This window comes from Chrysoperla carnea, chromosome 3 (assembly GCF_905475395.1).
Source record: "Chrysoperla carnea chromosome 3, inChrCarn1.1, whole genome shotgun sequence".
NCBI classification, from domain to species: domain Eukaryota; kingdom Metazoa; phylum Arthropoda; class Insecta; order Neuroptera; family Chrysopidae; genus Chrysoperla; species Chrysoperla carnea.
In genome coordinates, this window is record NC_058339.1 from 18,156,669 (window position 1) to 18,180,627 (window position 23,959).

Sequence of the window (23,959 nt, forward strand, 5' to 3'; positions counted from 1 at the left end):
AATTTTGTTATACTTTTGATACAAAATATCAAACTAACAATCCAAAAAAAAAATAATCCAAAAACAATGATTAGATTAGAGAAGAATATGTGATCCACGCAACCTCTAAAAAAGAGTTCATACATTCAGAATTGGATCAATAAATTAATAGGTCTAGTAATTTAAAAAAAAAATTAAGATGAATATATGTTTAAAATACCCGATTGGAACTCCGAATAAGTAATAAGGGTGGCTCTTTCTATAACGACATGTTCTTCTAAATCACTTCAAACATAACAAATAATATAAATCATCATAAATTCAACTTGTACATTATGAGTCATTATAGAAATATTAGGGCTATTTTTTTTCTAAACAAGTTTATTATTTATTAAATTTGTATAACTAAATCACTTAAAAACATATCATAAATAGAAAGTTTTTCTCACTTCCATGTCAACGAACGTATGTATCAGTGAAGTGTACTTTATAATTCTTTTAAGTATCCTCGCAAATTTTCATGGTGAAAAAAAAATTTATAAAGAAAAGTGGTTTTTCAGATAAGAATAGTTAAAGTTACAATTGAATTTCAAGCACTGCGATTATACTCTTTACTCTATCGATTTGAAATTTAGATATGTTATAGGTATTCATAATCTACTTGCCGCGGATATTTATTTTTCGAAAATTCTGTTAATTTTTCCAATATTTTCTAAAAAGTACAAAAACTTCAAACGGAGTCCTTAAGAGAAGTCGTGGTTGACATTTTCTAGATACTTTGTGCAAAACAAAACTTCTTTAAGAAGAATTTAGCATCAAAATAAAGTTAAATTTACTTTGATAAGTTGAGTTTTATTTTATTCAAATTTTTAGAGTAGCTACCTATCATTCTTACTGAAAGATCCTAAACAATAATGAACAGTGCCTTTTATATTTAACCCCCGTGTGTGAGTGTCTGTCTGTCTATATGTCTGTGGTATCGTAGCGCCTAAACGGATGAACCGATTTTCAATTTTTTTTCGAAAGATAATTTAATTGAGAGTGTTCTTAGCTATGTTTCAAGCTCGAGCTAAGAGTTCCGTCCCCGGAACAAATAAAAAATATGCCATGGTCATCAAAATCGGTTCAGTTTGGAGATGGCTATAAGAAAAACGGTAATTTAATGGAGAGTATTCTTAGATATGTTTTAAGAGCGAGTTTAGAATTCTGTACCCGAAAAATTTGTCTGGGGATTTTTAAATTTTGTAAATTTCACTTGTTTGTTAGTAATACACGGAAATTTTTATATCCTAGGCAAGATTGGAGGATACCGGCATGTTTTTCTGTATTGTGCGTCAAACATTTTGTAACATTTAGGCTCTAATGTAGACACATACATCGTAATTTAGATTGTCATACTCAATCAAATCGCTGTCCAAAGTGTGCACGCTTTTTTCAACGATTGTTTTCTTGATAAGAAAACTATTGAACATATGTTTAAACCTTTATATAAATTCAATATTTATTTGACCACAACACGGAAGTAATAAAGAAATAGAACTTATCCAAATATTATTCCAGTTCTATATATAAACACATGTAATGTCTATTTCTGCTGCAGTTTCATAAAATATTTATAGTCTGGTGCATATAAAAAAAGAAAAGAAAGCTTCCCCTATTTTTCTTAACGAAACTATTTTTCAATTCAACTATTTATTTACCACTCTACAGTAAAAAAGGGAAATCATTAGATTGTTGTAGACATAAATCGTATTAACTTTTTTTTTTTGTTATAAGTAATAAATAAAGTACAATTTTTCTATTGTTATGTTTATAAAAAATTGTGTAAATTGATATAAACATGATCCACGTGATCACACATGACAAATATACAAAATATAAAATGTTTTGTACAATACAATGTCACCGTGCGTGATAAAGTGCAATCACATTAAAGATTTTTTTTTATATTATGTAATATTGACAAAAAAAACAAACACACATGTGAATTTCAAATTCAGATAACATTTTGTTTTATTTCAGCGTTTTTAATCTCATTGTTTAAGTCCCTGAATAACAGTTGTTAATAGTTGTAAAATTGAAGAATACGATTGCGGATATATCTTTTTACCATAATTAAAATCTATATTAGTAGAAAAGACTTTGCTTCTCACAGTTATTATACCATGTGGATGAAATATATGAAGGTATACTAAGTTAAGTCTTAAGTTTGCAACGCTTAAAGTATATTGATAATACAAACAAAATTTGGGAAAAGTGAACATAAAATCATCTAATTAGTCCATTTCCGGTTGTCTGTCTGTCGTCATCACGATAACTCAAAAACGAAAAAAGATATCAAGTTGAAATTTTTACAGCGTGCTCTGAATGAAAAATGAGGTCGAGTTAGTAAATGAACAACATAGATCAATTGTGTCTTGGGTCCGTAGGACCTATCTTGTAAACCATTAGAGATAAAACAAAAGTTTAAGTATAAAAAAAATGCTCCTTATAAAAAAATAAACAACTTTTGTTTGAAACATTTTTTTGTTAACATCACTGTTCAAATTTTATTGTATTTATTGTGTGGGAATATGTGACTATCTAAAAGTGGATATCCTTACTTACGTGTCGTCAAAAAACAAACGATTGCGTCATCAACACTATACATGGTATTTCAATATTTTACTCAGTCAATTAACACTGGTTTTAATATAAATTATGCAGTTCTGCATTGGCAATGATATTTAAGAGTCAACATACTGACATACCTCTTCAACGGTGAAAATACTACTTGTATCGTTCATTTCCTATACTGGTACGTCAAGTATAGTATTTTTGCTAAAATAAACAAAATAAAAGAATAATGATCCAACTGAAATGTTTTCCTCATGGATAAAAATTTTGAATATCTCTGCTATGATATAAACGGTATAGTTCATTCATGCGTACTTTTTTATCTATTAAAGTATTTTAAACCAATATGTTTAGGACATATTTCGATAAACAAAACATTTTTTATATTGACAGTTTATATTTTATGTTTGATATAATACAAAAATCCTGTCAATGATATCACAAAACTTCCATCATAAGCTTTATAATACATCTATCAAAATCTAGACTAAAATTACTCCGAAATAAAATAAGCTCTACTTACACGCTGTGTACTATTTTTTTGCATGGAAATACTAAAAAGTTTTATTTCTATTTTACTTGAAAACAAATGCAAATGAATCAGCCATTTTACTGTTTCGATTGCTTGCTTTCTAGTAGATAAGCAAATTATTTTCTTTTAGTTGATGGGTTCATAGATAGCGATATCTATCGAGAAATTATTGAGTGATTCAAGGGTAAAACGTATCCGGGTGAATACACCTATTAATATTTCTGTGATAGTCTTTCACATAGACAACTAATTATAATATAAATATTTATTATCTATGATCTTTGAGAAGAGTAAATTCTAATTTGCAGCCCACTTTTAGCTCTGGGGTGCTTGTATTATTTTTGGGTAACATATGTTACTATATATAAAGCTAAAACAAATAAAATTTTCACAAATATCACAATTTTTTCTGTTCTACCTAAAAATTTTGACAACAAATGTAGGAGTCTTAATAAGGACTCTCGCATGTTTGAGTTTTATTTCGTTTTCTCTTTTAAAATTAGTTACACATTTTCAATCAAATTTGTTGCTTGCATATTATTTTTGTATAAATGTTTGAAAAAAGTAACTGTTTTTGTTTGGAAGCAATTTGATGACATCATTTTTGATGGCTAAAAATGTTTAAATCAGATAGCCTCAATACGTAAAGACGAGTAACTGTGAGTGGGATTTTCTTCTCTTACTCGATTAAGTAACTTTCTATACCAACTAATGTTATTTGTAAAACAAAAACACGTAATATGGAAGTATGTAAAATATATGTTTTTATATTTGTCATTTCATTACATTGTGTATTTTATTTCGTTCTTTACAATGTCGTAAAAGCATTTTCGAATATGTTTTTTTTAAATTGTTAAAGGTTTTAGGTTATGAACTTTTTTTTTATATATTCTTATTACAATCCTTTAAATACTCGTTTATATTACCTTCACAATTTTATTTGCTCAACAAAAAGCTAAATTATTTCTAAAATTATTTCTATTATCGAACCGTGTTTACAAACAAAACAAAATGTACTTATTAAGTTATTATGGTAATTTGTGAAGTCAGTTTATTTATTCAAATAAAATTGATAATAATTTATTAATCCGAATAATTATCACGCCTTGGTATGTAGGGTTAAATGTGTTAATATAATGTGTTAATAATGCCATTATTTTATCGTTATCTATCAGTTTATGATGCCCTACTGTTGTAGCTTAGTTCTTATTTAATTTGTTTATAACAAACTAAATTAAAAGTAAAATACTTTCAATTTTTATGTCAAATTAATTATTTTTATTTCTTTTATTTATTATATTTTTAAATAAATATTTTCTCATCACACCGTATACTATGTATACTTTTATACCATGTATATATGAAATATACATAGTATATTAAGTTTCGTCCCAAGTTTGTAACGCTTAAAAATATTGATGCTACGAAAAAAATTTTGGTATAGGTGTTCATAGAATGAGGTGTCCGTCCGTCCGTCAAAAAAAGAAACGTCAAAAAACGAAACGAAAAAAAATATCGAGCTGAAATTTTTACAGCGTACTCAGGACGTAAAAAGTGAGGTCAAGTTCGTAAATGAGCATCATAGGTCAATTGGGTCTTGGGTCCGTAGTACCCATCTTGTAAACCGTTAGAGATAGAACAAAAATTTGGATGTAAAAAATGTTCCTCATAAAAAACTAAAAAACTTTTGTTTGAAACATTTTTTTGTAAACATTACTGTTTACCCACGAGGTCGTTAATTAGGTGCAAATTTTATAGTATGTATTAATAAAGGAATATCAGTTGTGTGTGTGTCTATTTAAAAGTGAATATCTTTTGTTATATACGTGACGTCAAAAAAACAAACGATTGCGCATCAACACTGTCTATACATGGTATTTCAACAATTAACTCAGTCAATTGTTTGCTTTCACTTGTTTAAAAATCAATTAAACTGTAAGTGAACTAAACTCGGTAAAAGTATGAAAACTCAATCATATTATTCGAAGTAAATGAAAAACATTGTTCGAAGTATATGAATGTAAAGTTTAAAATATAATAAATTAAAATCAACAACAAAAAATATTTAATATTCGTCACACGACGTCTATGTATAAACTGGATTCCTTATCGTATAATACAAAAAATACAAAATTTTAGAATTTCAAAAATTGCCCTTAAAAAAATTACAAAAAAATCGAAAATTTTGTTTCACCTCTAATTTCGATAAAAATCAGTATATAAGGTAATTTTGACCCAAAAAGTACAAAAATCGGTTGCATTTATTGACTGGTCGAATAGTTTTTGAGATACGGACTAAAATCGATCCAAATATTGCGATATCTCCGAAACTTTGCATCCAATCATGAAATTAACCTGATTTTTATACTTTTTGGATCAAAATTATTCCACCGAGTTTCATCAAATTCCAAAACAAAAATTTTTTTCTCGATTTTTTTTAAAAGGTAACAAGAGAGAAAAATTGCTAAAAACTGTTAAAGTGCTTTTACACGGTTTAACATGAACCACCATGGCTCCCACTCAAGAAAAGCTTGCGAGTATGTCATACCAAGAAGGTCTTAACAGATTAGGAGATAATCTGAAAAACCAACAATTAAAGGCATGGACCAGCTACGAGGGAGGGCGAATCGCCAAGAGCCTGTTGGGTGAAGGAAACTCGTTCGGTAACATAGCCGAGGAGATCTTGAAACTAAACAGAGCTGATATTTTAGCCATCGTAGAGTTACTCACAGGGCATGATAACCTCAACAAGTTCCAACATCAGATTGGAAAAAGACAATCTCCCGCGTGTGACAGATGCGGAGAAAATTCAGAAGAAACATCGATCCACTTTCTCTCTTACTGCCCGGCGCCCATACAGCAGCGAAGGAAATGGTTTGGTCCGGCCATAGTCGAACCAGAAGAAATTAGGAAACTCAATGCTAGGTAGATCCTGGGTTTCAGTACAAAAGTTGGTTATAATAGCCACTGAAAAGCGTAGCGGGGATAGAGTACAAGGGTCTATTTGGATAGGTGCTCTGAACCATTGCTTCGAGGCGCGATCCTCGAGCATGGCCCGCTAACCTCCATACCCATACCCAACATGAATACAGAGGTAAAAATAAGTTGAAAACTAATGATATATATCGTTATTATGAAAAACTAATATAAAAGCACATGCTATTATAATACGAACGAATTTGCGGTCAATATCTTGTACATATAATATATTCTTACTATATGTAGTATAATATTTATAATATTACTACCCTAGTGTACTATATTGTAGTACTTAGTATCCATTTATCTTGTATATTAATTTATTATTACTTTGACATAATACTAATATAAAATATGAAGTGTATAGGAAATTACAAATGAAATTGTCTTTAATAATTAGTCTATGCTTTAAATATCTTATACACATACATATACAATACTTAATAATGTATCGTTTTATTAATACACCATAGTGGAATAAGCAGAGCTTCCATATGCATTATTTCAAAAGAATCAAGGGGAGCTTCGATTTTACCCTGTATATATGTAATATATATAACGTTTAATAATAACGTTTAATAATAACGTCTAATATATGTTATATATATAACGCTTAAAATTATTGATGCTAAGAAGAAAATTGACAAGCTACATACTATGAACTCACGTCCGTTTTGAAATTCCGTTTTGGAAATTTGAATTTCTCTCACTGAATATGTACTTTTATTAATTAATTTTAAGTAATTAAGAAGCTATTAAGCAGATCAGATTACTTAAACAAAAAATTTTGAAGCCTACATTTTTTATTATTGACAGGACTATTGGTTTAGGACTATTGATAACTTTTGTTAGTATGTTGTTTGTTGTTCCTAACATATGGTCAAGGATGTATTCTCAAAACTTCCTTGAATTTTTCAGAAAATCTCTGTTTATTCGTCTATTACACTTAGATAATTTATTACATATAATAAATCTACATATCACAATATTACTACATATATTATTACATTAAGCGCTGTAGCAAAAGACGGATAGAACTTTTTTTAAGATGAGTCTATAGTTTTCCGACAGCGGTAATAATTTATGAGATAATTTTATATATTAAATCTTTTAAATATTTAGGATAATTTAATAGATTAAACATAATTTGAGTAGAATAGAGTTATGGGTTAACGGTTATGAGAGATCAATAGAAACCAGAAGTAGGTACTGAGATTACTGGATTTGTTCCGATAACTGAGAAACAAGAATTGAGATTCCATGCCACATAGAACATGCAAACCTTGATTTATAGGAATTGAATTTCAGTAAACGTTTTAATTCCAGATATGGATATGTAACTTAGCCGACTTGGTCATACCATTAAGTATTTCTGAACTTTTTATCGTAATTTTCGATGGTCAATTTGTACGCACATAAACTGCTTATCTTCTAAAACACGTCATCATCTTAAAATTTTATGATGATGTCAGATAACGTCATCTAAAATCTTCATCATTATATTGGCGAACTCGATTTTTGCGTTATCACAACGAGCCCAACGGTGGTCTAGGAGTATCAAAATCTAGTCTAAGTGTTAGCCAATCTAACAATAGCGTAACCTATTGACGAACACTGGGGAATCAAATATCAATTTTTACATACTATAACGTAATGGAAATTAAAGCTCACACAAAAATATATAACATTATATTTGACCTTCGCTGTAAATGTATAAATAAATGTACTAAGCAACAGATGTTACACACACAGGATACAATTTTAATTAAAATTCAATATCACCATTAGTATATATATATATAGTTTTATAAATATATATAGTAAACAAAACAAACAAGTATGTAAAATATATTTTATAATAACAAATATAATAAATGATTTATTTTAACTATGACTATAATATATAATAGGCCAATATTATTATTAACTTTCTGATCAAAAGTTAACGAATTTGTCCCGAAATGTCTAATCAAAAATTGTATGATATCTATTATCTATATATATATATATATATGACTAATATTATATCTATTTATTGCACTGTCTGTGTCATAAAAAATCTCGTGTTTTACCATTCTTAGTGTTATTCTTATCACATTATATGTGAATCACATGTAATGTAATCCCCATTGATTTGCTACTGAAATACGAGTAATAAGTGAAAAACCCGAAATTTTCGTTGGATTTTTTGGAAATTTCGGTACGATCTTGCAGGAACCTTGTGATGATTTTTAGACGAAAGATCATATCCATGACGCCTTACTACACTGTTTCTGTCTGTGATGATTCATTCAATATTAATAAACTTGAAGTGAAATTATTATGTGGTTAACTTGTATCTATCTGTGTACAAAACATATTGTACTTAATATCTACAAATTTGAATAGATATTTTATTTGGCGACGAACTAACTAATAATAGATAATCATCAATCAATACAAAGATAGATAGATGGGTAGATATATCATCAATTCAATTCAATTCTATTAAATTCTCTCCATTTATGTACTCCATATTAATTATTAGATATACCGGGTGTCCATTTACCTCGGGACTGAGCTGTAACTCGAAACTTTTAATAAAATTTTCAAATCAAATCAAAAAATCTCTTCTTCGTACGTAAACTTTTTTAGTTTGTTTGCTTACCTACAAATAACATAGTTAATGAAGACCGTTTGTTTTAGGTGGTATTGTCAGTTATCGAATATCCGAACCAGCTTCAGATTTTGGTGATTTTGCATATGATGGTGAAACTAGAGATGGATATTTAGTTGGTGGTCTTGGACGTTTAGTCGATGGCGAATATGGAGCTGATAATTTTCGATTGGATATTGGGTATGGAAAAGGTAAGATTAATGCATCGCTGATAAAAGCGTAACAAATTTTGCTCAGCATTTTGCTCGGGTAAATTTATTTATCGAGCTTCAAACAAATGTCAACTTAAAAAAGACTTTCTGTATATGTATTCATTTTTCCTGTTTATTCAACATCTTAAACAGACTACGATATTTATGACATATACTAAAATATAGTTTAAATGAAAAATTTTACGTTCTATCCTAAGGCTATTTGAAAATATACTTATTACTACTATTCATACATCATGTAAAGTTTTAACTCTCAAAACCATGCAAATATTATATTCCCTACAATATTTCATATTTATTAAAGTTAGGTACGTTACTCCTTATGGCAGACGAATATGGAGCATGTTATGAGTATATTATCAAATATACGGCAATGCAATTATATTATCAAAACTGTTTCGAAACAATATATAAGTAAAATTATCTTTAAATCTTCTGTAAATTTATGTAGTGTTCACCTGTTATTACATGCTATAGTCTGTAGATGGAGGTATATCATGTGTTTAGAGTTTATACAATCAAGAATCGTACATAAATAAGTCAATTTCCTAGATATGTTTTTTGTATTTTTTAAAATATGTATTTTCGACTACCAAGTAGTCATCATCAGTAAGAATTAGCTAGTGATTACTCTTATTCTCAATGTTACTCTTTGCTAATTTGGTGGCGGACTGCAGACCAAATTAGCAAAGAGTAACATTCATAATAAGAGTAATAATCACTAGCTAATTATTACTGATGATGACTACTTCGTAGTCGAAAATACGTATTTTAAAAATACAAAAAAACTGATCTAGGAAATTGAGAAAAAAATCGAAATTTATTTCGAAATATCCTAGAGTTCTCATTTATTATCCTCGATAATATTTATAAGAATCGTACAATCAAGACTCATAAAATCAGTTCGCGAAGAAATTAGTTCAAAAGAGCACTCGAGGTGAACGCTCCGAAGCGAATTACATAAATTCGGTACAGAAATAAATCACGTGTGGCTTCGAAAATTGATGAGAGATCAAAAATTTTCTTTACTTCCGATACCGAAGTTAAAACATTTATGTAATTCGCTTCGAATACTTATGCAGAGTTAGACACCGGGTGCAGGAGTGAGACACCAAGAAATGTAACATATTATCACCTGCACTCATAAACTGACGCCATGGTGCTTAAACTTACTTTTACATATAGGAGCATCTTTTTCAAGATGATTACAGATGGGTCATTTCACCCGAAAATTTTTGAGTACGTCCTTGTAATCTATTACATTCAATTCATTTTTCGTTGTGTTAAAATGAGGACTAACAATATTTTATTGTTTCAGGAAACGGATGGGTTGGATGGAAAAATGATTCCTTTCCGAATCATTACATTGAAATGATATTTGAATTTGATCAAATACGAAACTTTTCATTGGTTGATATGTTTACCAATAATTTCTTTTCACGTGATGTCCAGGTATTTATAAAGCAATAAATGCCTATTCTGTAAAATTTAGACAATTATTCTGTATATTTGTTTATCAATTTTTTAGGTGTTTGCCAAAGCCAAATTATATTTTAGTATCGGTGGAATATTTTATAATGGGCGGCCTATAACTTATAATTACATGCCGGATCGTGTATTGGAAATTGCCAGAAATGTAACAATTCACTTACACCAACGTATTGCAAAATATATAAAAATTCAGTTATATTTTGCTGCAAAATGGATAATGCTAAGTGAAATATATTTTGAATCATGTAAGTATTTTTTTTTTTCATCAATTTTGAAAACAAAGAGGCAGCAAAAATACTAATATCACGTTAAAGTAAAATCATAAGCAACATTGCCTCAAAAAATATGGCAAAATCAAAACAAAAAACATTTTCATCTTCTAATAATAACAAGTATTGATATGGTTTTTTAGCACCAATTGATGGAAATGTTACAGAAGAAATTGTAGAAGATGAAACCCAAGAGGAATTTATAATAAATCCTGAAGTAGATGTTTCATTTGAAACATTTGAAACAGGTAAATTTACTTGGGTTATTGACAAGATAAAATTAAATTAATTAAAATAAAATTTTAGTTGCAGCACACAAAGATAGTGATGGCTACGTTGAAATTGTAATTGGTGTATTAACGGCTCTGACACTTCTGTTACTTCTGTCATTTGTAATTGTTTTACTTTTAAGTCGTCGTCAAAAACTACAAGGATCGCCAACAATATTAAGGAATCCGTTTGGAGTAACGATCAATATGAAGGTAAGCGATATAGATTCACATTTAGGTCGTAAGCTATATAGAGCCCGCAGAAAAAATACTTTTCTTCTAACATTCCTCACTGTCGTGCCGAACTGGGGGCATGTCCGAAACTAGGCCGTGGCAAAGGAAAAACCCACCACTGGCGCATCAAAAGTAGAGGCGCAAAACAAAACGTATGTTTTATACGCAAAACAAAAAGTTAGTAAAGAATCATGTAAAAGGCGCATAACATTAATTTAAATAACACAGGCAAATTTTATCCGATCCTATTGGAATTTTTTTGAAACCCACTAATTTTGGGCCATTCTTTTCAGCAGTGTTGTCAATTTTTCGCTTGCTATCACATATGTGCTTAATTTCGGGGCCAGGACTGCACATTCTTGAAACCTATTAGGACTAGGTTAATTTTAATCACAAACTTGAAAAATACGACGCAAATTTAGTAGGATTACATACTTGGTTTATCAAAATTGGATAAAATTTGGATGTGATCGAGCATGTCATTATTGAAATTGACATTATTTCAAAAATTTTCTGTTTTTTTTGTAGGATCTGCTTATGAATTTAACACCTTCGGCTAATATTGTTCCAAATAGTAACCAACCAACGCCCTTAAGTCAAGAACCTCCAAATGACCCATCATTGTCCTTTGAACAGTATGGGTCTCCTTTGGTCGACACATATTACAAATCCACATACCCAACAACAACATCAATTCATAGTAATATTCCAACAGAGCAAATCTATCAAAATAATTTGAACACTGAAAATAACTGCGACAGCAATACAACGGATCCATTCGAAAAATTACGATCTTCATCTAACTGTCATACGCCAATATCATCTACATCAACAACACCTCGGCATTATCGAAGTTTACCACAAAATTCTCCATCAATAGATCAACCACGATCTAAAATATCTAATTTACATAATAATTTTCAACGGTCTGGTACGGATACACCAAGCCGTAAACGATACCATACGGCACCAAGAGAGAAACATCGGGTAAGTTTAAACACTTTTGTTTAGTAGTCAAATTAATTTCAAATTTTTGTTTTCCAGACGACACCACCTACAGTTTGTTGGAATATAGCTCCAAGTATGGATCAAACATATAGTTGTAAGGAAGCTGAATTAGTTCCAATTCCACAGTATTGTTTACGGTCTATCGAAAGTATTGGTTCATGCCATGCCGGCGAAGTAAGTATAAAACTACATGTGAAACAAAAGTTTTTTTTCCGATTTTCTCGATTTTTTCAAAGGGGTACCCCTTAAAAAAATTGCAAAAAATCGAAAAAATTTTTTTATCTTCAATTTCGATAAAAATCAGTATATAAGGTAATTTTGACCCAAAAAGTACAAAAATCGGGTGCATTTGTTGACTGGTCGAATAGTTTTTGAGATACGGACTAAAATCGATCCAAATATTGCGATATCTCAGAAACTCTCATCCAATCATTAAATTTACCTGATTTTTATACTTTTCGGATCAAAATAACCCCATTCACTGAGTTTTATCAAATTCCAAAATAAAAATTTACAAAAAAGTACAAAAAGTACTCGTTGAATTTTTTATTTTAGATGAGCTTGTACGAAACAGACGGATTAGATGATATTATTCCTGGCGTTGGACGTATAGTTTTAGTTCGAACCACAAATAGTAATAATTTAAAGAATGATATAAATAATGTAACATTAGAATCAGTACGTGAGGTGCGGTTTTTGGCATCATTATCAGATTCAAATATATGTCGAATACTTGGTATATGCACAGCTGAACAACCACCATGGATTGTTATGGAATATGGTGAAATGGGTGATTTAGCACATTATTTACGTTATAGTACACCAAAAACATCTACATTACATAATACAAATAATTTACAAGTGTTAAGTTATGGATGTCTCATATATATGGCAACACAAATTGCCAGTGGTATGAAATATTTAGAATCAAAACATATTTGCCATAAGGATTTAGCAGCTAGGTAAGTTTTTAAAATTTTGAAAGCTTACTAATGGGCTGGCAACGATTTTTCTTATATCATTTCAATACGTTTTCGAGGAAGCATAAAACACCCCGATCATAATATCAGAAGAAACTTCTTTTTATCTTTGGTTTAACTTTAGTTGATTGCCGAAATCAAGTCTATGCATTTAATCAATCAAGAAGGTGCAATCAAAAAACTCTGATTTAAACTTTGTTTTTTGCCAAAGTTGCTCTTTTTGTTCGTTAAAAAATAAGTTGTTTTCAAAAACTTTTGACTACCGACATTAAAGAAAAAGTTTTGAGAAAAATGCGATTAAAGTTTAAGCGCCCGGATACTCAATTGTATTTAACTCGGAAAGTTTTGCTCCTAATGGCTTCAAATTTTTCCAGAATATTGTTGGAGTATCAAAAATTCAAATAAATTTAAAAAAACGATTTTCAGAACAATATTCTCTCGACATTTCGAACAGTTATGAAATCTTTGCCAGTTGTGTACTTAGTATAAACATTGTTTATCGAAATTTTTTGTCTCTTGTAGGAATTGTTTGGTTAGTAGAGGATATAAAATTAAAATATCAGATATCGCAATGTGTAGTCCACTTTACAAAAAAGATTATAGTGAAATTGGTGGACGGCCGCCAGCGCCAATTCGTTGGCTTCCGTGGGAAAGTATATTATTGGTAAGTATAAACAGTTTTCTTTTTAACGCCTCAAATATAAAATATCCATCAGTCACTTCAAATAAGAACAGATCATTCGACATCGTTCCAATTATCCTTAAACCAATAAAAATTGCAATCAAATCATTGTACTGACACAAAAATAGTATTTTATTCTGCTCAACAAGCCCAGTCCTACAGGATCTGCACACGAGTTAAATAATTCCTCATAAAGGGGACATGATTAATAAGTATCGGAGTACATCAACTGAAAGTAGCGGCTTCGTCAAATGAATTTTAAGCTTAAAGACTTAATCAACCAGAAACCGAAATTTCTTTTTATTGGGCTTTTTAAATTTTCTACCCCTTGCAAATATTCTTGTCTTAGTTTTCCTACAACTTTTTGACCCGAAAAACTGTGTCATTTTCATAGATAAAAGGTGGAGTACCAATTTAGGAAGGAGTTTTGGAGCATTAAACCTTACTACTCCACAGGCCTGTAGTCACATACGGTCCTGACGGATCCGGACTCGCCCAAGAAAAAACTAATGTTTAGATTTAAAAAGCTATTTGGTTGTTTTAGAGTTGTAAATTTATAAGCCTTCCTGGATTTTATTACTTTGTGCTCGTACAACTAGTTAGGTCTGGCTACCTGTTAATTCTACCTATTAATCGGATAGATATCTGACATAATAGCTTCAAATTTTTCTTTATTTTTTAGTCTTGTGCATCCACTTACCTGTAAATTCTACAAAGTCCTTTCTTCACTGTTTTATTTGGCCTCAATCCTTGGCACAAGCTTGCTTACCACTATTGTAGTAGTTTCATGTATACAATTGCAGGAATCTACCTTAAAGAAAAGAAATTTTTTATTTATCGAAACTATTTTATTTCAAATGTGAAACATTTTAACTTTAACATTTATTTAATTTATAGGATCGTTATGTATGTGCCAGTAGTGTATGGTCATTTGCAGTAACTTTATGGGAAATATTAAATATGGCACGAGATCGTCCATATCAACATTTAACGAACGAGAAAGTAATACAAAATGCTGAACACATGTATTACGGTGGTGAATTACAAATATTATTACCAAAACCAACACAATGTCCAATGGAAGTGTACGATTTAATGTGTGAATGTTGGAAACGTGATGAAAAATGTAGACCAACATTTAAACAAATTTATATATTTTTAAGATATCACAATAAAGATTATATAACAGCATCACCAACGACAAATAATCCAGAATAAATAAATTAAAAAAAAATATATATTTAGAAATAAATGCAAATTTAAAAAAATACACTTTTTATGTAAATTTTTTAAGAAAAATTTAATAATTAAAAATATATTGTATAATTTGTACAATAATGTAATTATATGCGATTTTAGTTTAAACTGTAAAATGTCTTGTAATTTTACTAATGAAAAATTAATAGATTTATAAGAGAAATAAATCATTTTAATTGTACATAAAAGAAAAATTTTTAAAAATCAAGATTTATGTGTAAATTTAAAAGAGATTGCTTTTTAAAATTATTTAGCAAAATTAAAAATAAATTTTATAATTTTAGTACGAACAAAATTGTAAAATTGTTGTTACCAATCAGTAACCGAATTACAGACAAAGATTGTTATTTGTTTGAATAAAGAAAATAAATTGTAAAAGATAAAAAAATACTTAGTTAAATAATTACAAATAATTTAATTTTTGAACAAATCTTGAAATAAAAATTGATTCAGGACAAATAAAGCAGTAAAAAGTACGCCCTGATTTTACCAACTGTATAGCAACAAACAGGTAATTGTGTTTTACTAATTCGGTTTTCCTATGTAGAAAAATTTTTTGCGCGTCACCCAGTCGCCCAATATTTTAGGCTTTCTGGGGTTTTTTTTCAGTCTCGGCCAGATTTACCATGCCGGGGCCCCTAGACATACAATTCTCGGGATCCCTTTTCAGTCGTTTAAAGATCATCAGCTCTTTTCAAGATGATTCAAAATATTATTTGAAAATCACTTTTTTGTATATATTATGTTAAAGAAATACCAATGCACATGAAAAGTGGGTAATTAAAATCATTAATATCACCATATTCTAAAATTCAACAAGAATTGCAAAGATAAATCATCATCACTAGTCATTTTTCTATCTGTTGGCGCAATTTTCTAAATTTAATGTAATAATTTGAAAATGCGGATAGAGCTTAGTGAAATTACATTTGTAGAATGAATGCTAATAAATTTTTTTAGAGATAATGGAATTATCATGCACTTCGTTCCATTAAATCCCTTTAAAATTGGTTCTATAGGTTACCTTCAAAACAGTCAATAGCCCAGATAATAATAACTGTGTAATACATTATGAAAAAACCATAGAATATTATACATAGAGAACGCCATGGCCCAAAATTTGCAATATGGTGAATGAGAGAGAGGAATGCAAGTTAGTTTTTGTGTCCGTGTCCAATCTATATGTCATTGGCTAGATATTGCTTACATTACACAAAATCTCTATGCATCATATGATTATGACACTGGCAGGGATATTATACCGTTGTGCATAATTCATAATTTGGATAAATTCACGTAAAAAATGATGCATTTGTTCTACGAATGTAAGTAACCTTTTTTTATTTTTAATCTGTAAATAATATTCTAGTATTAATATTTTTCTGATAGAATTTCGTAATTTATTTTCTTAAAAAAGCTGTAATATATAAACGTGCCTAATATTATTTTTTATTTAACTAATTCAAAGGCACAGCAAATTAAAAAGAAAAAATTATATGACGTAACAAAAAACAATCATACATAAATAAAATTTTAAAAAGAATATGAAATATTATATCTAAATGTATTCATACTTCGAAAAAATAATACATCTTATATTAAAAATATTATAAATGAAATTCTATTTAATTATTTTTTTCTATAAAAACGAACATATACGTAACAATTTTTTAGATAAATACCTACATAAACAAATGATGACGCTTAATCAGAACAATATTATTGCTCGAAATTCTATAATTGAATCTATTTTTGATCACACGAATTGATTTTGAAGTAAAACTTACTTTTATTAAACAAAAACAAATGGTAAATTTAAATAAATATTTATTTAATAACAGACGGGATACTAAATTTTAAGTCGGAAAATGCGAATTTCTCAGCCACTTTCTTAGAATTTTTCTAATTTTTTCTTTGAGAAGATCAAAAAGCTCCTGGATACCAAATTTCCTAATATTTAGTCGAATAACAGCTGAGATGATAAAATAATATTGTTAGTTTTTAAAGTGTATATGTGTTGTGTATAACATTTAAGTAATACAAATTGCCTATTTTTTTTTAATTGCCTTTTACGAGGGATATTTTTCATTTGAAAGGCATTTAAAATGTTTTTCTTGGGTTGTTAATTATAGAAATTTGACTGGAAATATTTTCTTTATTATATTTAATAAATCATAGCTAATTTTAAAATTCTTACTTCATATTAACAAAAACGAGTCAGTATTAAATTTTAAAATTAAAAAGTTAAATTACGTCTATTGGAACTGTTGATTTCTCTGAAGTTAAATAAATTGGCAATTCATAGTCGGTGTGGTACTGAAGTCGTGTGAGTGCGACCCCTGTAGTCCACACGACTGACTTCCCAGAGGAAGAAAAACATTAAAAAAAAGGTCTTGTTTATGCTGGAACGATCATTATCTCCATAGATAAATGATGTGTTTTATCCACTTTTCAGATTCGGTTTGTTCAGTTTTATTCCAATTTTTTTATTACCATTTAAAAAAGGCTCAACTAATTCTACTGAAAACTCTTTAAGTTCTTAAATACGCGATTACGCATCGAATAAGTCCAGTCACGTGTTAATGTCATAACTGGTTCGCGAGATAACCGAGACGAAATAATCCGAACGAACATACCCACATACGTATACACACTCACAGAAATCACATTGAAAAAGTTTGATTCGGATATTGCGGCCTTGAAGCCGCGGAAATATGTAAAACTGGAGATTTTCAAAAACGGCCCCATTACATTAAGTTCCTCTGGGAAGTTAATAAAGAATTCGTAGAGAAAACAAATTTCAAGCAGATACAGGATTGTCAAATTCAAAATTACACTGATAAATTTGAAATAAAAGAAAGTTTCACTTCAACCGTGTGATATTTCTAGATTAGAACACAAACATTTTTATTTATTTTTTTAGATTTCCTTTCTAAATAATTTAATAAATCTTGTGATAAACTTCCTTGTAAATATAAACTCCTCAAATAAAAATGATATCCCGTACATATTTCTTTTGTAATAAATGAAGAGCATCGAACATTTTGTAAATATTTGTTCATAAATATTTTATATCAAAACTAATAAATAGAAAGAATGTAAAAATTATTTAAGCAAATTTACTAAAAATATTCTAAAGTAAATAAGGACAGAAGTGTAAATATATTGGAGATGAACCTTATGAGATAGGTAGAACATTTGTAAAACGACTATTTAAGATTTTATAAATATATAAAAAAATTTTACTAATAATAATTAAAAATAACAGTAATTAATTTTTAAATCTAGAGTAAATTATTTAATATTGCTAATAGAGCGGGCTCTAAATGGAGTTGAGTGTGCAAAATATGAGTACCGCATTTAGTCAATTGATTCTTGTTTAGAAAAGCTTATAGATTAATATTGTGGACTCTTCAGAACTTCATAAAGGATGTTCAAACTTTATTTTAGAATTTTGATAAGCCGAAAAATCTAATTTTATGCCCCGTTTTTTGGCAATTAAAATGGCTTTTTGGAGTTTTTCCAAACATTAAACTGTTCGACTCGAAAACGAAGAAGCTTACGAAAAAATCACAAAGAGCCTTTTTGACGTTAAATGACCCAATTGATTGATTCAAAAAAATGTCATTTAAATGTCAAAAATTAGACAAATAGGGTTTCTGGCAAGATCCACAATATTAAACTATAAGCTTTTCTGATCAAGAATCAATTGACCAAATGCGGTACTCATATTTTGCACACTCAACCCCATCCAGCGCCTGTACTATAAATTGTAGAGACAAAAATATATATAAACCCATAAAAAAATTTCCTTCACACTATTTTTCTTCAAAAAAAAATATAAATTTTTTTAATAGTTGTACATAATATGGTATTGACAAAATATACTTATTTTTTGTAATCTCTAAATAATTAAATTTGAATCTAAAGAAAAATTTAAAATTTAGTACTGTTACAACCATTTAAAAACTATATGCAAGTTAATCCTTTCCATAGAAAATTATATTATCAAAATGAAAATTTTATACACTGCAATAATTTACAGATCTTACAATGTTTTTGTAAGTTTACAAACAGTACATTCTAAATTTCTTCAGCTAGTTTTCATTAATAGAATAAACGGTAGAAAATTTATTAGAGGAAAGTGGTCTATAATGATCCCTCAGGGCAAAATGATGCCTCGTTGTTTTAAAGTAAACCATTAAAGCCTTCTAGTATATTTATCGATAGATGGTTTCCGTGCGATCAAATTAATCGTTCAACAAAGACTTATGGTGATGTATAAGCTAATTTGTGTTTCGTAGAAAAAATTTTGCTGCGTATGATTTATGGTAAGACAAATTTCAACGTAAAATTTCTTTTTTTGTAGTAGTTTTTGCCGGCTGGCTGTTTTTACTCTTGGCATTTGTTGACTTTTAATAATATATAACACGTTTTCATAGGCGTATAATAAATTTTTAAAGGTTAGTTTTATGACGAATTTAAAATATGTCGTTGCGGGTAAAATGATCCCCATTATCTAGGCTAAAATGATCCCTATTTTGTGTATAAAATTATAATAAATAAAAAGATCCCCCATCATGTAACGGGTTTGGATAAAAAATGCAATGGGATCATTTTACCCACTATCCTTACGAAGTCGACAGAACAGATCAAAATAAATTTATATACCCATATTATAACATTTGAATAAAGAACTCGAAAATATTTCGACGTTGTACATATGTCGAATAGTTTGGCTATAAATTACATTTTTTCTTAGGGGGATCATTTTAGAACACCTTCCCCTATTAGCATGAACAAATCTTCTTATCTACAATTTTTTTTCACTTTCTAATTCATTACCTTTTTCATTCTATATTACGAGTGCCTTAGGTCGTACGTCAGTCGAATCTTAGTTGCTTATCGCCAAAGTCTGATTTTTGTTGTTATAAGAGTTCTGAGATGTTGATAACAATTGTAAAGCTTTGATTTCTGCATTACCAAAAAAATCACCTTGGCAATTTTAGAAATTTTACAATTTTCGAACACAAATTACAAACTGTAAAAATAATAAGCTAAATATGAAAACAGAGGGTCGCATTTTGTGTAAGGGAATTCAAGAATAATTAATTAATTATTATTTTAAACTCTTTAAATTAAATTAAATTAATTAAATCTTTATTTTATACTATTTTTGTTTAAATCAATTCTCTCTGTTTTTGCTTTTATCTGTGTAATGACGCCAATCATAACATAACAGGTCAAAGAGCTTACAAGTGTAGTAATACATATGCTTGATAGGAAATTTTAAATAATATAATAAATCGTTTATCAAGATTGATTAATTGTCTAAATATCTGTAGGTATAATGAACTATTTTGTACTTTTGGAAATCATAATATAGATAAGTCGTTGAATGGAATCCTTTCCAAACAGAGAAAATAACTGTCGAAAGTTTTTGGATGCAAATTGTGAAATATTTTTTCCAATCAGCCCACTTTGTCTCTATTTTTCGTTTAAAAACAAACAGTTTTTAGAGAAAATATTTACTTACACGATAAAATATTAAACGGATAAATATTAAGAAGTAAAATTACTTGAAGGCGTTTGTATTAAAAATATTTTTCTGAAATTATTATTTAAAAATATATCTAATACCGTTTAATCTATTAATGAGAACTATTATTTTTTAATCGAAATCATTTCCTTTATCTTGTATCTTTGTTATTTTTAAGATAAATAAAAAAGAAAAAAACAATAATATTAGCCAAGTTTGAGTTTTGTGATTTTGACGTGTGACGTATATACACTAATTTTAAGTACTGCAAGAAATAATTTATTAAAAATTCATTTGTGTATTGAATATTTCTATTTTATTATAAGAAAATTTATGAAAAATTCTCAAACCGAACATGGAAGTCATTGTATCATGTTTTGCTCAATGCTTTAAATTTTTCGTATAAAATATATTCGTAACTAAGTACCTCCTCTTTTTAACTCTTATATTAAGATTAATTAAGGAATCGCAATTATCAATAATTGAGGAATTTCATTATTCCGGTTAATAATTAATATTTTTTTACATTTCTGTAGAATCTTCAACCTAGCCCAATTACTCTTCAGAGTAAAAAATACGTCGAACAACAGCAAAAGCATGGAAAAAGATAACTAGTAAAAACAGAGGTTATTGATACCAATTATTTTTTGTCTATATTTGGCCCAGAAAATTGGAATGAGACTCCGATCCTGGCGTAACGATAAAGAATACAAGACTGAAACAAAATAAACAATCAGCGCCAGTATTTTTATATATTTTAGGATGAGGCAGACTCTCTTAACAAGAGTCTTTGGTAGGATTTTCGGCAGATTTTAAAATTCGTTTCATATACAGAGCTCAAATACAGAGTGGCTTACGCATACATCTGTTTCGGCTTTGTATTATTGATAAAGGGCGATCGAATTTAAGGAAACAAATTTTAAAACTTTATATTTCGATGTAAACGGGAATGAAAGTTATTGGAATAGATAAGAAATGTTTTTTGAATGAATTTCAACAATTGAGTTGCATCAAAGATCAGAGTCCCTAGCCATTTTTCAAGCTAAGGACCCATATATATATATATATATATATATATATATATATATATATATATATATATATATATATATATATATATATATATATATATATATATATATATTGGGTTATTACGCATTTTACTGATGGTCGCTTGGGCTAACCCTCTTTGCGGACTTTAATTTATGATTTAATTAGCATTCTACGACGTATTATTTTGAAGTTTTTGTGATTCCTTGTTATTCTTAATCATAAAGCTTACCTGAATAAATAAAGCAATCATGTGTTGGGTATGAAATAAATATGCACTGACATATCAACTAATACCTATTGTATTATAAATATAATTTAATAAAATTATAAACAATTATATTTTAAAAAAAGTAATATAAATTTCAATATAATTGTAATTGACACAAATTATTGTAAATTTTAAAATTAAACAATGAAATACATGCAAAATATTTAAATGACGAATAAAAATATTAATTTATATATTATGATAAAGTGCTTCCACATTTAGATCATTAAAAAAAAGCAATGTACCACTTATATTAAATTGCAATAAAAAAAATATATAAATGACCATTACTTTCATTAAAATTTCTATAAATTATATTTGAAAAAAAAAAACACTAATAAAAACTATTATTTCCAATTGAATTATTCTCTTTTGTGGACCTATTTCGTTTAAATCATCGCGGGTTTTTTTAAATTAGTTTGTATTTACATTTTAAGATATATGGTGACATCTATTTTAAAAATATTTTAATGTTATCCATGTATATACATATTTCTGTTTTATCGAGGTAAATAAAAAATTTTCTAATGGAAAATGTATTTAATATTTCAACTTTTTTGGGAAATTCCAAGTTGTTTTTTACGAAAATTAAGGGAATTAGTTGCATATTATCTTTTCGGAGGTAAGTTTTATTTAAGTGTATGATAATTTTTTTGCATTGTGTGATATTTAGTTTATTTAAGTCTAACAACCAAACTAAAATAGATTTAAAAATAAACACACTCTTAAATAACATTCACCATCGACGAAATAATGTTAAAGTCCTTAAGTGAAAATCGTTGAAAATACAACGATGCTATTGCGAAAATATTACTGTTTAACTTTCTGATAAGAAGTTATTGTTTTCATCACGAAAATTGATATCAATGATATAAAGGATGGTACGACTATTTCGCAATTCACTTTTATCCAGGAAATCGCCCGTTTTAAGATACAGAGTGTACAAATTTTTGAACGAAAGTATATTCTTATGAATACTTCAAAAAAACCTGTTTTAAAAAATTGGATATTTGACTGTATATGAGATAAATACCCTTCTATATAGCTCCGTTTCAAGAATACCTCTGTTACTGACTTTATTCCAAAATCCAAATACAAGAACGTTATACAATGTCCCTTACTTGAGGCATTGTGTGCCAAATTTATAATTTTTCTTAGCAGAATTTATGGTAAAATTCACAATAATATCAACATGTTCAAAATTGTATTGAAAAGGACGTTTTTCCGGCCGTAAGGGTATTGAGAAATTGGCGTTATTTCAACGTTATCTATCATTTGAAAGAAGTCTTGCTACAATAACATGAATCACCCTGTATATCTGATATTAGATATTAATGTAGTGCAATACCTATCAAAAGTAAAATTGTAGAAAACTTATTTTACAATAATTTATCAAAAATTTATGCATATTTCAGAAAGTTATTGCTCTTTTTTAAGGTATTTCGAAATGCCTTAAGCTCTTGGAGAGTTTTCATTTTATCCGAAAAACTTTTTTTTTAAATAGGCCTTGTTTTTGAAGGATATATTGCCACTTCTAAATTGTTCTCTAAAATATTACTTTTTTCGCCTCTTTTGCATTTTACCACCCTTAAGAATGCAAACCAGAAGATACCGCCTTTATTTTCTTTTTTTTAAGAAGTACGTAGAATTTTTTAAGCGGGTGTGATTACGTTATGCTTACGTAAGTAATGTGGCATTCACAAATTTTGTCACAGCCCAGAACGATGATTAGATAAACGGACATTCAAGAAAAATATATTGATCTACTATAATAATGCATGATTGTGATCTGTATTACATATTGATCCTTTTAATTGCTATTATTGTGAATCTATTTATTTTACATTATAACAAAATACAAAATAGATAATTATTATTAATTGCTAGCAACCTAAAATTTTAATTGTTAAAACTCAAGCACAGTTTTCTTAAGTT

At 28.5% G+C, this 23,959-nt stretch overlaps 1 protein-coding gene across 1 annotated transcript in view; it reads left to right on the forward strand.

Moving 5' to 3' along the window:
• Positions 1-15,125, forward strand: part of LOC123295899 (discoidin domain-containing receptor 2-like) — an 89,155-nt gene extending 74,030 nt beyond the window's left edge. Inside the window, exons 4-13 of the mRNA XM_044877361.1 lie at positions 8,792-8,953; positions 10,293-10,426; positions 10,503-10,710; positions 10,878-10,982; positions 11,041-11,216; positions 11,766-12,224; positions 12,282-12,423; positions 12,859-13,207; positions 13,748-13,889; positions 14,805-15,125. Of these exons, the coding sequence (XP_044733296.1) occupies positions 8,792-8,953; positions 10,293-10,426; positions 10,503-10,710; positions 10,878-10,982; positions 11,041-11,216; positions 11,766-12,224; positions 12,282-12,423; positions 12,859-13,207; positions 13,748-13,889; positions 14,805-15,125 (2,198 nt within the window). The remainder of the gene's footprint in view (positions 1-8,791; positions 8,954-10,292; positions 10,427-10,502; positions 10,711-10,877; positions 10,983-11,040; positions 11,217-11,765; positions 12,225-12,281; positions 12,424-12,858; positions 13,208-13,747; positions 13,890-14,804) is intronic.
• The last annotated feature ends 8,834 nt before the right edge of the window (positions 15,126-23,959 follow it).